Below are 16300 nucleotides of genomic sequence, written 5' to 3'. Positions count from 1 at the left end.
TGATTACTCCAGTGCAGCCCCTGCTCTAGTCACTCAGGGAACAGAAAACTACTCAGCCAGTGACTAGTATATTTGCCCTCTACCAGACTCCTGTACCACATTGGCCTGGGTCTGTCATACAGGGTAGAATACTTACATATCTTGCCTTTGACAGTTTCCTTATGCCAAATGCTGAGTTGTACTGTTACAAGGTATTGTGGGATACTTACAAGTGAGTAAGAGTAATCATAACAAGATTTCACACGATTGCCCAACACTTATACTTAATATACCAAAAAAAGAGTACTTGAGTACTGTTCTTTTTGCGGATACAGGCTAACACAGCTGCTATTTTGAAACCTATCATATTAACACCATGAGCATCATACTTTTAATGCGTGGGTGTGTAACCCATATGCACTGGCTAACAGTTTGCTATTGTAAACTTGCACTGTGGAACAGACCCTGCATTTTGTGTCTGACTCTTTCTGGGCTTGGCTACACTCGAAACTCCAAAGCGCTGCAGCGGGAGCACTTTGAAGTGTGAGTGTGCTCGTGGCACCAGCACTGGGAGAGAGCTCTCCCAGCGCTGCAGGTACTCCACCTCCCTGAGGGGGTTAGCTTACAGCACTGGAAGCCGCACTTCCAGCGCTGGGGCACTGTTTACACTGGCGCTTTTGAGCGCTGTAACTTGCCACGCTCAAGGGAGTGTTTTTTCACACCTCTGAGTCAGAGAGTTGCAGTGCTGTGAAGCGCCAGTGTAGGCAAGGCCTCTGTCTTGTGTTGAGAGCCAGTTTGAACTTATAGTCTGATGCCATGCATAGCAAGGCCAGAGATGAAGGGAAAGTCTCTCACCTTGGGGAGAGTTAACACAGGAAGAGTCACCCAGATGGTGCCAACAATTATTGTCTTGCTAATGACTCTTGTCTGCTTTCCCACCCTCTATTCAGCAAGGGTGTTGAGCAGGAGAACTCAGATGTCTGGGGCATGGGGCCTCACACTGGGGGCTTGGCTACACTTGCAGGTGTGCAGCGCTGGGAGTTACAGCTGTCTTCATACAGCTGTGTAGAGAAAGGGCTGGAGTGTGGCCACACTGACAGCTACCAGCGCTGCAGTGTGGCCACATTTGCAGCATTTGCAGTGGTGTTGGGAGTGGTGCCTTATGGGCAGCTATCCCACAGAGCACCTCATCCCATTTTGGCGCCATAGGTTGTGGGAAGGGGGCGGAGGGGGCGGGTCATTCTGCTTCCTGTCCCAACGCCTCGTGATGCATCGCTTCACATCCCAGCAATCCCTGTTTTTCCGTCCACGTTTGGCACCATCTTGACTCTCTCAACGGTTTCTGTGCAGTTTGCGATTCTGTGGGAAGGAGCGCGGCGGAACTGCTGAGGAAGTATGCGACAAAGAGTCTACGGCCAGCAATCATGTTTGCAGTTTGAGCTATTCCTTAATCCAAAGTCTGAGGAGTCCGACGATGATAAGCGAAGTCGCCTTGACCTTAGCATAATTACTTGTGGCATCACGGAAATGCTACAGCACTCAATGGGAACGCTGCTCTGGGCTCAGGAAACAACAAACTGAAGTGGGGGGATCACATCGTCATGGAAGTCTGGAAGATGATGAGAAGTGGCTGCAGAACTTCCGGATGAGAAAAGCCACTTTCATGGACTGTGTGCTGAGTCGCCCTCCACCCCTGCGGTGCAGGAGGACACAGATTGAGAGCTGCCCTGCCAGTGGAGAACAGTGGCATTGCAATACTGAACTGGCAACTCCAGACAGCTACCGATCTCCGGAACCATTTGGAGTGGGAAAGTCGACCGTGGAATCGTGATCAAGTTGCCGGCGCCATTAAAGCATCCTGTAAAAGAACTGTGACTTCTGGAATGTGCAGGTAACATTGTGGATGGCTTGCGACAAATGGGTTTCCCCTAACTGTGGAGGGGCGATAGATGGAACGCCTATTCCAATTACTGGCACCACCCCACTAGCTTTCGATGTAGCCGTTAATCGAGAAGGGTATTTCTCCATGGTCTCACAGGCGCTTGTGGAAATCACCGTGGGCGTTTCATTGAACATTAACCTACGAGGCTGGCTGAAAGGTGCATGATCACGCAGCTTTCAGAACCACTGCCGTTCAGGAAGCGCAGGCCGGGACTTTTTACCAGACCGGAAGATCACAGTAGGGGACGTTGAAATGCGCATTGTGATCCTTGGAGACCGTCCCCGCTTACCCCAGTTAATGCCTTGCTCATGAAACGTATACAGGGAAAGCTTGACAGGAGCAAGGACAGGTTACTACAGCGAGCCGTGCCAAATGACTGTGGGAGGCTTTTGGTATTAAAGGGCGCTGCGATCTCTGTAATGAAAGCTAGACTGGGGGAAAGCAGCAATGCCTCAGTACATTCGCGTGCGGTACCCTCCATAATCCTTTGTGAAGGGAAGGGTGAACATTTCAGTCAGGCATGGATCCGCTGAGTCAACGCCTGAGGCTGAAATTTGCCACAGCCCAGAGAGCAGGCTACTAGAGAGGACCCAGCACAACGGCTCAGATAGGGATGCCTTGAGGAGGATTTGAGCTTAAAACCAAACAGTAATGTTGATGCCTTACATCGGGAGTGAAGTGCAAATTTGTTTACAATGTAGTAGGGGTATCGGTTTTTCCTAAGCTGATTGCAGTGCCTGTTTCTTTCCTGGCTAAGGTATCTTTGACTTTCCTGCCAATAATAAAGACCTGTTTTAAACCAAGAATCATTCCAATTGAAAAGAAAATAACTCTTGACCCAGACCACATACATTTGGGAAACCTAAAAGGGCAGGAAGGGTGTGGTGGAACTGTACAGTCACAGGTGAATATGTCCTGTCTGGAGTGTATGTGCAATGACTGCTGCACTCAGGAATGCTCATATCTGCTAGTAGGGAGGTTGAGTGCAGAGGGTAAAGGGTTGTATTCAGGTACTGGTTTGGAACGTACAGGTGTGTTGGAGGCAGCTGGTGTGGTAAGAACCTGGATTCTGGGAAGGGGGTTTAGAGCTGACATTGGGCCATCAAGAGAAAGAGCTTGGGACGGGGAGGCGGCGCGGTAGTGCCTCTTGGCCGCAGGCTACGAGCCCTGGATAGATCCCGCTTGGCGCACCAAGAGCTTAAATCAGTTGCCTTTGTGCAATTTTTTCCCTGGCTGCTTGCATTTTCTATCGATCCTGCTTCCACTTTCCCCTCTCAGTCCGAGCACTTTTTGATTCTCTCTGCAGAGGATTCCAAAAATTGCTTGCAGCAGGTCGTCTCTTGCTTTTTCGCGGCTTCTCTGGAGTTTTGGAGTCTTTGGGCTTGTGATAAACACGGGCAGCCGAAGAAACTCAAAAGTTGCTTGTGAAAAGGCAAAAACAGCAACACTTAACAGAGGCAGCATTGTTTATATCTCACAGACAGTTATTCCCAGACAGAGAAGAGTCTATCAGTCTCACAATAGCCACCTAATTTTCCCTACCAAGAGAGCGCACATTAACCCACAGAGCCCCGAAAATGGGAGTAAAGGGGACTGATCGCTTAGGGTTACTTGTCCCTCGAGTATCTGTGCTTGTGAAAGCAAACAGCTGCAGGTGGGCACCTACACTGAAACACTCTCCAGTACCTTCCAACAGGAAGTGATCCTGGAACGATAGCTGTGCTGTCTGCGGGTCCACCTGGGAAGAGCGGGAGGGTGTCTAATCCAGCAATGCGGAATTCCAACCCGGCCCCTAATGCAGCTTGCCTGTGGCAGCAAAATGTCCCCCACCCCTAGCAGCACAGTGGCGGCGGATGCATTTAGCCTGGACTGGGACAAGCGACCGACAGTGGCTCTCTCCCAATAAACTCGCAAGTCACGCCCACGCTCTGGCTGAAACTTTTGAAGAGATACCAAGGCCGATTACGCGACGTGATAGACACAATAAATGGCCTATTCCACATACTAGGCATGCACGCATGCAGCCCTGACCCCTCCCTCCTCTCCCGAAACATTCATCTTGAAAATAAAAAGCCGCCTTACGCGGGAACCCGCTCCTCTTGTTTGTCCTTCACACAAAAGTATCACTGCTGCGACTGGCTACCCTTCCTGCTGGCTTGAGAAGAGCTCCTGGCTGCATGCCTCCTGGGACTCCGAGGTGTCTCCCCCCACCCCAGGACCCTCACTCTCGGTTTCCTCCTCCCCCTCTCCTCCTCTTCTTCCCCCTCCCGCTCTGAAGTGTCCATCATGGTCCTCGGATTGGCAGTGGAGTCAAGTATCGCGTCCAGCTCTTTGTAAAAATGGTAGGTCATGAGGGCAGCGCCGCAGTGGCGGTTTCCCTTGCGGGCTTTGCAGTAGGCACTCTGCAGCTCCTTCACTTTAACCCTGCACTGCAGCACGTCCCGGTCCTGGCCCCTTTCCAGCATGGCCCTTGATATCTGCTCATAGGTATTGAAATTCCTATGGCTGGAGCACAGCTGGAACTGCACAGCTTCCTCCCCCCAAACACTGATGAGGTCCAGCAACTCGCCATTGCTTTATGCTGGGGCTCGTTTGGCATGTGGAGGCATGATCACCTGGAAAGATTCACTGACTGCACTTCACAGCTGGCTGAGCAAACAGGAAGGGGATTTTTAAAATTCCTGGGGCATTTAAAGGGCGGGTTACCTGAGGCCAGGGCAGTAGAGTTCGAACTGATGAGCAGAGTGGCTGAACAGGCATTCTGGGATACCTCCGAATACCTCTGGAGGCCAATAATAGTGCTTTTGGTGGCCACACTGGTGGAGCAGCGCTGCAGTCGTTATTCCCCAGTCAGAGGTGGAGTATATGCAGCGCTGTAGCCAAGTAAATACAGCGCTGTATGTGCCTTGCAAGTGTGGACAGTGAGTAAGTTGCAGCACTCTAAAGCCACCACCAGCACTGCAACTCTCCAGCGTAGCTAAGCCCTGAGACTCTTCACCAAGACTGTGCTTATTAGCAGGAAGGTTTCCGCGTGGAAATGGCTGACGACTGCCAGCAGCATGAGGGACTTGCTGCAGGGAGACAAGGGCATCTCCACCTACCCCGAACGCGGGCAGATCTCAGACCCAAAAGACTCTCAGGAGCGGTGAGGACACGGAGGGAGGGAATTGTTGGTGTTTTCCCCTAAATCTGTAGGGATATGTCTACACTGCTCATGTCACTGCTCTCCCAGCAATAAAAATAACCACCCCGAACAAGCGGTGGTAGCTTTATCGCTGGGAGCCACATGCTGTCTATACTGGCGCTTTTCAGCACTAAAACTTTTGTCGCTCAGGGAGGTGTTTTTTCACATCCCTGAATGACTAACTTTTTAGCGCTGAAAGTGGCAATGTAGACACAGCCTAAGTGTGTGTATGTGTGTTTAAGATATTCCTTTGGGAATGTCTGGGTGTTCCCTATTTAACTGTCACAGGACCCTTGAAGGCTTAAGTAGCTGTGGGGATTAATTGTTTTTGCATAATTTAAAATGAACCAAGATCAAAATGTCAAAGTCAGAGTTAGGGTCAAGGTCCTACATCTCTGATAAGGCTGATTTTCAGAGGTGCTAAAAGCCTCCTGCCCAGGTTTGGACACTTTAGCTCAAGTACAGATTTTATCATTCCTAGTTGCAAAATTCTTAGAAAAAAATAAGGAGATAAAGAACAAGTAAAAAATGCATTGTTCAGAAAGGCTCAAGTGCCAGATAAACACTGCTCTGAGAGAATGTTCTTACCTTTTTCCTTCTGCGCCCTACTGTCTGTCAGGCAGGCCTTGGCAGTTCCAAGTGCAACCAGCCATTTTTGCCTCTCAGCTGTGCTTCTGGCTTTCAGGTAGAAGTACTGTTCTCCAGGAATAATCAGATCCATCCGAGTACTATCTGCATGGTGAACTAAGAGCAACATAGATTAAAGTCACTGAATTAAAACCCTACAGTTTCTGAACCAAAACCCTCCAGTATGGTGCATCCTTTCCCTCACACCCATCCTAACTTTACAATAGAAAAATACTAGGATTCTTGCAAATGTATGGGGAAAACTTGAGGTCAAATAATATTTGAAAGCTAGTTATCAACAGTCAAAAAACTTTCCAACTTGCCATTTTGTGACCCAGGCTAGTGAGTTTAACTTGTCAGCCTCTGAGGGAAGGAATGTTCCATGCCATGAAACAGGAATCTCTTCCACTTTAATCACAAAATAAAGAAAAAAAAGAGCAATGCTGAACTCTCAGTCATGTCCAGCTGGACCCATGAGGGCTACAATACAATGAGAAAGAAGTGCAAAACAAAGAGAGGGAGAGAGAGAGAAAAAAAATGGAAGAGGGGACAACGTGTATGACATGTTTATGTGATTTATATAGGTGCGGGACGGTCAGTAAAAGGGAACACTCTCTGCTGTGAAAGGCAGATCTGAGGCAACCTCCTCCAACAAGTCTGTATCCTTGTCCATCTTTCAGTTTTCCTACCTATATTTATACCTCAAAATTATTGTCACTAGTCTGCTCACTCCTAATGGATTAAGAGCTGAAGTGCGGAAGTTTGTTCACGATTTACAACGTCAGAGTGGATTGTCTTGTTTTAGATCTGTGCCAGGGAACATTTAGCTGGACTTGTGAGCCCCTACACCATAGCTCACAAAAGAAATTAATGCGTTATGCCAACATGCAGCATGCCCATCATACTAGATGTTTATAGTTCTTGGAAAAAAAATTCTTTATTTAATTATTTTAAAGTTTAATAGAGGTTATATTCATGTTGTGATATGGGAGTGGAAGGAGGAGAAGAAATCATGATACAAGACATGTCAGATCACAAAAAATGATATCTAAGAACCACAAGGGAGCAAGAAATTTATTGGAAGAATTTTGCACAGCAGGTTTTGAAGTTCCTTAGTTACCTTGAATTTCACACACGGCCATTTGGATGCTTCCCTTACAACCCTTCCAGGCATCTTCCCGAGAGTCGTAATATGACAAGATACCACCACAGAGAAGAAACCATCGAGGCTGCCAGCCTGCAAAGCAAAACTGCATTTCTCAGTGATTTAATCTTTCTTATAACACACATTTCTTTAGTCCAACAACAATGTGGATTTCTTGTGGGAATCTATACAAGGAAAGCCCAAACAAGAGATACTCAAGATGGTTAAAGCTCCATTAACCTCATTTCCATAGAGGTTTTTACTGAGCTTTACCACAGCAGCCTTTGGCAGTAATTGCAGGCCTTCCCTACAGCCTCACTGGATTTGTGAGATGCAGGCAAAAATCAGATGAGAACATTTAGTGGAAGAAATTATCATCCCTTGCTGAGTATTAAGCTACAGACAGACTAATTTCCTCAATCTAGAATACTGAAGACAACTTCAGACCCTTGATGGCATAGAAACACTTACTTAAATAATACATAGCTCCTCGTCAATAACAAGCCTCTAATTCACTCTGGGGCTCTTATTGCTGCTGTTGATCATAAATAACTTCAGCTAGGCTGTTATGGCTTACTGTATTGCCAGAGTCCAACTGAATTACAGCCTCTCAGTCAAGGACTGTACAGTCTATGCGGCGATATGCAAAGAGCACCTGTCCACATGCTGGTTAAAATTTATTTTAAATAAACTGGATTTTAAACGTATTTAAATAAATTGTCCCCCTTACAAAAAAGTTAGTCTTTTGCTAAATTAACATCTTATTTCTCTTTCTACCAGATAAGCAAACACAGAAAGAGTCACAATTCTCACTATGTAGAACAAGCAATGCATTTTCAGAACAAAATCAGTATTGATGTATGAGAAATCAAAACTTTCAGAGCATATAGCATTTTCCAGTGGCAGACTTTAATATTTAAAAAGGTCCCAGTTTTTTAAAAAGTCAGAGAGCAAAGATTTTGCTGGAAAATATATTAGCCACCTGGGACCCAAAGATGCTGAACCAAGCAGACATCAGAAGGTTATTGTATAGGGCTGGCTAATAGTAATATCACAGATTATTAGGGTTGGAAGGGACCTCAAGAGATCATTCTAGTCCAAACCCCTGCTCAAAGCAGGACCAATCCCCAAATTGCCCCCTCAAGGATTGAACTCACAACCCTGGATTTCACAGGCCAATGCTCAAACCACTAAGCTATCCTTCCCCCTATATGGCTGACAAATTGCTGATACTGCAACAGGGTATCTTTCATTACAGGAATTTTACATTTTGTTATGGTCACAAAACTAACCCTATAAAAATGGATCTTTTTGTGTTCTAGATTAATTCTCTACATATAGACTTCCATATCGACTTTGCAAGATGATTTTCCAACTCCCAGAGTGCCAGAAGCTCAACCTAGTATCTGAAGAGTTAAACCTGCGTCCCTTCTGTTTGTTAAAATTGACAACATTAAAGATTCCAGAATGAGCATTTAGGTGCACTTTCATTGATGATGCACTAGGCCTGCCAGAACATAGCTCATTCTTCCACAGCTTGAATTAGCTCTTACTGTCAGTAGCTCTGCAAAGTTTGATGTCAGTAAAATAAGCAGATAAAACTAAAGAGGCACTGAAAGCAAATGTCTATCAATGGCCCAATGCAACATTCACTGAAATGAGAAAGACTCCAGTTGACTTGAGTGGGCATTGGATCATGTCCCCACCATACTGTACTCCTAAGTGTATTTAAAATTAGTACCGTTAACAGTTGAATGTTTTTGTCTTATTATCCACCAGAAATATAAATGTCCTTCTATGTCTAAGAATTCAGCATTGTCTTCACATTTCCACAGGCTGGAAGGCCTGCTTGTCTCCTTTTGTTTTCACTCTTCAGGAACTATGGCTGTCACTATCAAACAAATCTCAGAGTTGTTCAATAATAATATGGCTTAACTTTGGACACAATTCAGACTTCAATGTTGTAATGAATAAGAATCCTGAAAGTCTTGGTTCCAGATTGCTGAGACAGAGGAAAAACAGTCACACAGTGCAAATCCAGCTGGAATAACTAAATATTGGAGAATGCAGAGAAGTGGAACTGATTTCAAGTTTTCAAGGACAGTTTTCAAGTACATAAAATGTTGTTACAAGGAGGAAGATGAAAAATCATTCTCCTTAACTCTGAGGATAGGACAAGATGAAATGGGTTTAAATTGCAACAAGACAGGTTAAGGCTGAACATCAGGAAAAACTTCTCAACAGCCAAGGTAGGTAGTTAAGCACTGGAACAAATTGCTCAGGGAGGTTGTGGAATCTCTGTCATTGGAGGTTTTTAAGAAAAGGATACACAACAACCTATTGGGGATGGTCTAGCTCAGGAGTTCACAAACTTCAATGTACCACAACCCCCCTTCTGACAACAAAAATTACATGACCCCAAGTGGGCGGATCAAAGCCTGAGCTCGCCAGAGCCCCACTGCTCGGAGTAGGGGTGCACTGCCTCCGGGTGGGGGATGGAAAAGCTGAAGCCAGGCAAGGGGGCCTGTAACATGAGCCCTGCTGCCAAGGGCTGAAGCCTTTGGGTTTTAGCCCTAGGCCCCAGCAAGTCTAAGCCAGCCCTGGCGACAGGTCACAACTCACTTTGGGGTCCTGACCCATGGTTTGAGAACCGCTGGTCTATTACTTAGCCCTGCTTTGAATGTAGGGGATTGGACTAGATGACCTACTGAGGTCCCTTCCAGTCCTACACTTTTGAAAAACATGCTTTGATTAAGAGATGCTAATTTCATTGGGTTTTTAAAGATACCAAGGTAAGAGACACTAAGATTTTTTTTCAGCCACTGGATTATGAACATAATACTTTAATGCTTATTTACTTCCTGGCATTCAAAGCACTTTACAAACATCAGTTGTTAAACCAGCTACTGAGGAAAATAAGTATTATTCTTCCTTTTTTAAATTTGTAAAGGGAAAAGATGGGGATGTGACTATATCCTTCCAGGCTGACGATGGCCGGTGGGAAAATACTGGCCTGTTATTCATTTAGATTGACATTTCTTCCCTAAAGCAATGGGGAAGAGAGTCCCAGTGACCAGCAGGGGAGCTAGGATAAGGCTCCTTCTTGATGCAGACATTCTTTCTAACTACAGACCCATATCTCTTTTCCCTCTTCTGAGAAAGGTTACTTAGAGGGTTATAGCAGGACTACTTTGACAATTTATGGAGTACATGGGTTTCTTTGACCTCAGTTAACCACATTTTAAGCCTAGATATGGGGCAGATTCTGAAGTCCATGTATTAGCCAGAGAACTCCTCCTAGCAGAAGAAGAAATGCAAATGTTCAGGCTGAGTGTTTTAGATTGGTCAGCTGCTGCTGCTCGCATTGACCGTGAGGTTTTCTTGACACATTTGCAGCCCTTAGCAGGGTTGCATAGGTTACTGGAGTGGCACCACTCCTTTCTTTGAGGTCTCAGAAGGAAGTTACTCTTATGCATCAAGATTTCCCAGGCAGTGTCTGTCACCTCTCCTGCTCTTAATGAGCTGCACTGTTTATTTCATATGATGATACCCAGTTCTATATCTCCACCACCTCTGACCTGACGGTGTAGTGAAACACATGACCAGTGTCTGCATGAGAGTCATGGCTGGATGATAGTTGTGCAAGGCTTGGTCCAGACAAGACTTAGGTGGTATTGATATATTGAAGAAAGCAACAGAAGAGCTGGCAAAGGTGGTATCAGCACTGACGTTTGAAGGAGGATCTTTGGCAATGCCACACAAGGTTTGTAGTCTAGGAAGTTTATTAAAGCCTGGATTACTCCTGGATACTCAAGTGGTATCTGTTGCCTACAGAACATCCCCTTCTTTGCCCCAAAAGGCACCTGGTGAGATCAATACTGTTGGCAGCTGGTCCTCTATGTATGCAAGGAATATGCCTTCCATTATTAACAAGTCAGTTTTCATTTACTGGAAGTATGCCTAGTGGCTAACATACAGAACTAAGGATCTTCTGACTCAATTCCCAGAGCTGACACATAACTGCTAAGACACCCTGGGCAAGTGACTTATTCTCCGTGTGCCCCAGTTTTGTCATCTGTAAAGTGAGGATAATATTATAAAGCTATCTTACAGGGATGCTGCTCGGCATAAAATTCATTAATGTCTGTAAAGTGCTTTGGGATCCTCACATGGAAAGGCGGCTATCAGGATGGACAAGAATTTGATTTTCAAAAATTTTAAATTAAAAACAGGTTAATTATTTTAAAATATAAATCTATTCAAAATTAAATTTGAAATTGATAACCTATGTTGATGTCTAAACTTATTATAATCTACTACAACCATTTAAATTATATACAAAAATGAATACAAAAATATTAAGTAGTACATGTTTCCTGCCAAGCTTTAAAGAAAGTCAAACCACCAAATTGATGGAAATCACTGGCTAAACACCTGGAAGTGGAGTTTGCTGAAGAGCTAACCAATATTTGACAGCAGTAGCCTCTTCTGCAAGTCAGAGAGATTACTTTCGTCATTTTAATTTATTCAACTAGTTCAGTTCAATGACCTGTTGATTCAAAGTTAAGAAACCAATTTGGAGTTGAAAAACCAGTTTTTCCTCTACCAATCCAGGAACAGAAACTAGGCGTGAAAGGTGGAGCGCCACAATGTCTATCAAGATGTTACAACTAGTAATCAGATACAATCAGTTCAATTCACTAACTACAGATAATACTTTTGTTATGTAATAAATCAGTTAGCTTTAAATGCAAAATATGTTTTGATAACCTTTTCCACTTACGTATCCAACACATTTTGTTTTAATTTTTTTAAATGCTGCTTTTGTGTATTTAATTAAAATTTAATTTCTATCCAAATACAGCTCAACACAAATTGCAAGCAAAAAATTAATCTAGTAAAAAGATAAGCTATGTAATTGCTTAAATAAATTTGTATAGATAGAGTATATTCTCCTGGTTAGCAAAAAGCAACACCAAATTTAGTGTAAAAGCTATATTTAGTTGCAAATCAACATGTTTTAATAGTTACCTGACAAAATGAGCATCAACCTCTCTTTAGACAGATAACTAAGATATACAAATGCAAAACATGATTAAAATCAATGACTTAAATCAAGGTTGCCTGCTTGCTGATTAAAAGATTGAAATCAGTGATTTATATTGCTTTGATTTAAATCAATGCCCCTGAATGCCACAGAAGTCTCCTGAATATTTGCACTAACAACAAAGGTTCTACTCTACACTGTATTTTTCAAAATCCCAATTTGCTTCATACATTATATGAAACACACATATATTAAACATTTGCCCATACTTCTTGTGAAACCAAGTTCATTCCACATTGCTCATTCAGTACTATTAATAGTCACACCATTCCCATTCAAAAGGAGAAACAAGTAGTCTTTAGCAAAGGAGTAATTACAGATTAGATAATTTCTGGATCATTTCCTGTCCCTCTCTGAGAATCAGATTGTCCCTAGAACTAATACAAATACAAGGTTTTTCTCAGCATAGGTGCTCCTACACAAGAGTGGGTCTGCGTTTTCCTTATAATCCTCTAATGCAGTGGTGGGCAACCCACAGCCCAGGGGCTGCAAGTGGCCCATCAAGGTAACTTGATTGTGGGCCACGAGACATTTTTCTGATGTTGATCTTCCGCAGGCCTGGGCCCCTGCAGCTCCCAGTGGCTGCAGTTCACGGTTCCTGGCCACTGGGAGCTGCTGGAGGCCATGCCTGCGGACGGTCAAAGTCAACAAAATGTCTCATGGCCCGCAATCAGATTATCCTGATGGGCTGCCCACCACTGCTCTAACATGTACATGTTATTTTGAGGGTTTGGCATTTTTAGAGCATCTAAAGCAGGAACAGCATAAAAATGGAGAGCCACCAGTGCCTGAACTGTGGCCCTGCCCTCATGCTGCTCCTTACCCCCGAGGCCCTGCCCCCTCCCCCCATTGCTTGCTTTAGTTTATGTAGTTACTTCACATGCCAATGGAGAAAGGAATCTGTGGTCTCACACATACCAAGAGTAGTGGAGATGCACAGGAAGGGGAGTACTGCACGAATACCTTCTCTGGCTTTCACTTTAGAGGACAGTGTCAGTGAGCAATTTATTTGGATTGTTAAAAGTTAATATCAGGTGCCATATTTACTTTCACTTCTAACAGTATTGATGTAAAGAAGTTAGTACGGCCAATCTCAAAAGTTCAAAAATCATGAGTCAGAACCCCAAAAAATCATGAGGGTTTGCTTGTTTTTGTTCATTTGTTCTGAGAAATAACAACCAAAAGACAGTCCATTACATTTTAAAAAGTCTGCTTACCCCTAATATACACATGAGTGTGAGACAGAGAAATTCAACCTTAAATGAATAAAAAAATATGTACGAAAAAAATGCAGGTCCTGGCTCTCCTGTCCACCTGCTCCCCCTGAGAAAAGCTCCTCCTCCTCCCACTACCTGCCTTCCCACTGGCAGACTCTTCAGTCCCTCACTTGCCCTGGAAGGTTCCCACGGGCAGCTCCCCAAACTTATCCAGAACACATAAGGGGCCCCAGTCCTGTGGCCAACAGCTAAAGCTGCTTGCAGACAAGTGGTATAGCAGCCTCTAGGAGCAGAAACAGGAACTGCAGGCAGCTCAGGTGAAATTCCTGAGCCTGCCAGAAGTCATGACACAATAGTATCACATGTGTTGGCAGCACTGAGAATAATCCCACAATCATGCTTTTTTAATTTAAATTGGATTTTTTTGATAAAATGCTTTTTGAGGGAAAAAACCTATCTAAAGATAGTTTTAATGAAGATACTGTACATTATAGCTCTATGATATCTCATCATGGAATAGGGATTATAAATTCTAATTCTATAGTATGAGACAATATATTCATGTAATGTTTAAGAAAAGTTCATGGATTAGGGACCCAATCTTATGGGGTTCCAGAGGCTTCTGTATAGATTATTTAGGTTAATCTTTCTATCTACCCAATGGGACTCAGTGCTCAGTCTAGAAGATACCACCAGAGATGCTTAGTTTTGCATTTCTCAAACTGTGGATTTGTGTCTCCAGAGATAAGTTGTTTGTTAACAGCAAAAATGTTTTTAAATAAATAAATAAATATAGAGAGGTGAGAAATAGACTTCAACTCTATTGTCCCACTGCAAATTTGTGCATACAGAGTCAATCCCTTACCTCGCTCTAAAAGTTCAAAGTTTCAAAAAGTTCAATGAATAGAAGATTGTTGGGGGAAGAACAGAGCTGGACAAGGAGAAGAAGTCTGGAGATAAATGTGAGAAGGGAAGGACAGGCAGTAGAAACAAAAGTGAAACTGTTTGAGCAGCACATTCCAGAAGTCTTGAGGTCTTTCTGAGGCCTGGTCTACCCTGGGTGCGGAAGGTGACGGGGTAGGGAAATCAATCTAAGTTACGCAACTTCAGCTATCTGAATAATGTAGCTGAAGTCGACGTACTTAGACCTACTCACCGTGGTGTCTTCACTGTGATGAGTGAACTGCTGCCGCTCCCCCGTCGACTCTGCCTGCGCCTCTTGCAGTGGTGGAGTACAGGAGTCAACGGGAGAGCACTCAGGGGTCAATTTATCGCGTCTAGACTAGACACGATAAATCAATCCCCACTGGATCGACCGCTGCCTGCCAATTCGGCGAGTAGTGTAGACATACCCTTAGTGTAGCCTTCTTTGATTTGAGATCCACCAGTCATTATTAAAATAAATAAGAAAAGTAGTAACATTTTTACAGTAATAACATGAGGTTATTGTACAGTTTTAGTTATACAGCACAATACATTATACTCAGTATATACAATAGACATTTTATAAGCTGTATGAAAAGCATACTTTTTAATTTGATATATATTTTGAAGCGTATGAATTTGCTTTTGTAATTTAGAGATTTTCTGAATTTTTGTTAATAGTGAAAGTAAATTTAGAAACCGATTAAATACTAAACTAGTTTAATTAAAGGGTATTTAAAACTTAGGGGCTATTTATAAAATTTTATTTGCAGGTCAGTAAATAATATAATAACATAGCTGCAGAAGCCAATATTTTAAGTTTGTCATGTTGACCTGGCTGACAGTCAATTTAATTTTTGTTTTAAATATTTCATTTAAACTATTTTAGTTAAAAACAATTTTAACAGAAACAAACCTGATTTTAAAAAACTTGAATGTTTAACTAAATTCAAAAATTCATATGCTTGTTTTGTTAAAATATGTGTTTGCAGTTGAAGAAAAAACTCCAGAATACATAACGTTGTTGTTTTAGTTAAATAAAATAATTTAAATGTTTGTCTGGTCATGATGTTCTCCTAATACAGCATGGCAAGAAAATCCTCCAAATATTAATGATTAACCTGTGGAACTGGAGATAGTTCACCTCACAATGACTTGATAAATATCTGCTTCAATTACATTTGGTAAATGAAATAACCAAACAAACAATCATTCATTTTCTGATATAGCTGTAAAATTAATCTGAAAAGTTTTCAAAATAAAGCACTTTAAAAATATATAGTGTGTACCTTCTAAAAATGAAACCTACATCTATCTCTGAGTTGTGAAGAATATGTATTAAGGTTATAACAACCAACAAGGATGCACTTTTATGTAGAAATCCATGATTAAATCGAGTCTTCCTGACTAGTGATTTAAATCAAATCCACCCTGCAAGGAATTGAAAGTGGAGGAGACTTGGAATTATTTTAAGTCAAAGTTGCAGAAACTATCTGAGGCCTGAATCCCAAGCAAGGGGAAAACATTCATAGGGAAGCGTTGCAGACCGTGCGGAATGAGCAAGCATCTCAAACAGGTTATTAAGAGAAAGTAGAAAATCTATAAGGAATGGAAGATGGGATAGGTCAGCTAGGAAAACTACCTCCTTCCAGGTCATGAAGTGCAGGGAAAACGTGAGAATGCCAAAAACCAAGCAGAGATGGACCTTGCAAAGGGAATTAAAATCAATAATAAAAGGTTCTATAGTCATATAAATAAAAAGAAAATAAGGAAAGAAGAAGTGGGATCTCTAAACTCTGAGGATGGGTTGAAGATAAAAGATAATCCAGGTATGTCCCAACACCTAAACAAACATTTTGCCTCAGTTTTTAATAAGGGTAATGAGGATCTTAGGGCTAGTGGCAGGGTGGCTACTGCACAAATAATCTCCACCCATGACTATTAAAGGAACCGGTACATGAAATTGCAAGCCCAATAGCAAGGATTTATAATGCATCTGTAAACTCGGGGGTCATATCCCATGACTGGAGAATTGCTAATATGGTACCTATGTCATAAATAGATAGGTAAGGTAAGGGTTAAGTTTCTTTTACCTGGAAAGGGTAACCAAACACCTGACCAGAGGACCAATCAAAGAACTGGATTGTTTAAAGTCAGGGGCGGGAATTTGTAGACT

At 42.9% G+C, this 16300-nt stretch overlaps 2 protein-coding genes across 3 annotated transcripts in view; both read right to left on the bottom strand.

Annotated features, from left to right (window-relative positions):
- Positions 1-16300, bottom strand: part of WIPF3 (WAS/WASL interacting protein family member 3) — a 323552-nt gene that overhangs the window by 97815 nt on the left and 209437 nt on the right. The window lies entirely within an intron of this gene.
- PLEKHA8 (pleckstrin homology domain containing A8) overlaps positions 1-16300 on the bottom strand; it is a 77814-nt gene that overhangs the window by 29772 nt on the left and 31742 nt on the right. Inside the window, exons 2-3 of one of the 2 annotated variants that reach the window (XM_075062426.1) lie at positions 6853-6969; positions 5694-5849 (exon numbers count right to left, since the gene is read on the bottom strand). In XM_075062426.1, coding sequence (XP_074918527.1) covers positions 5694-5849; positions 6853-6969 — 273 coding nt within the window. Of the gene's footprint in view, positions 1-5693; positions 5850-6852; positions 6983-16300 lie in introns of both variants that reach the window. The other variant, XM_075062427.1, reaches the window with a different exon arrangement.

This window comes from Chelonoidis abingdonii, chromosome 2, assembly GCF_003597395.2.
Source record: "Chelonoidis abingdonii isolate Lonesome George chromosome 2, CheloAbing_2.0, whole genome shotgun sequence".
NCBI classification, from domain to species: Eukaryota; Metazoa; Chordata; order Testudines; family Testudinidae; genus Chelonoidis; species Chelonoidis abingdonii.
This window is presented reverse-complemented; position numbering and strand designations above follow the sequence as displayed.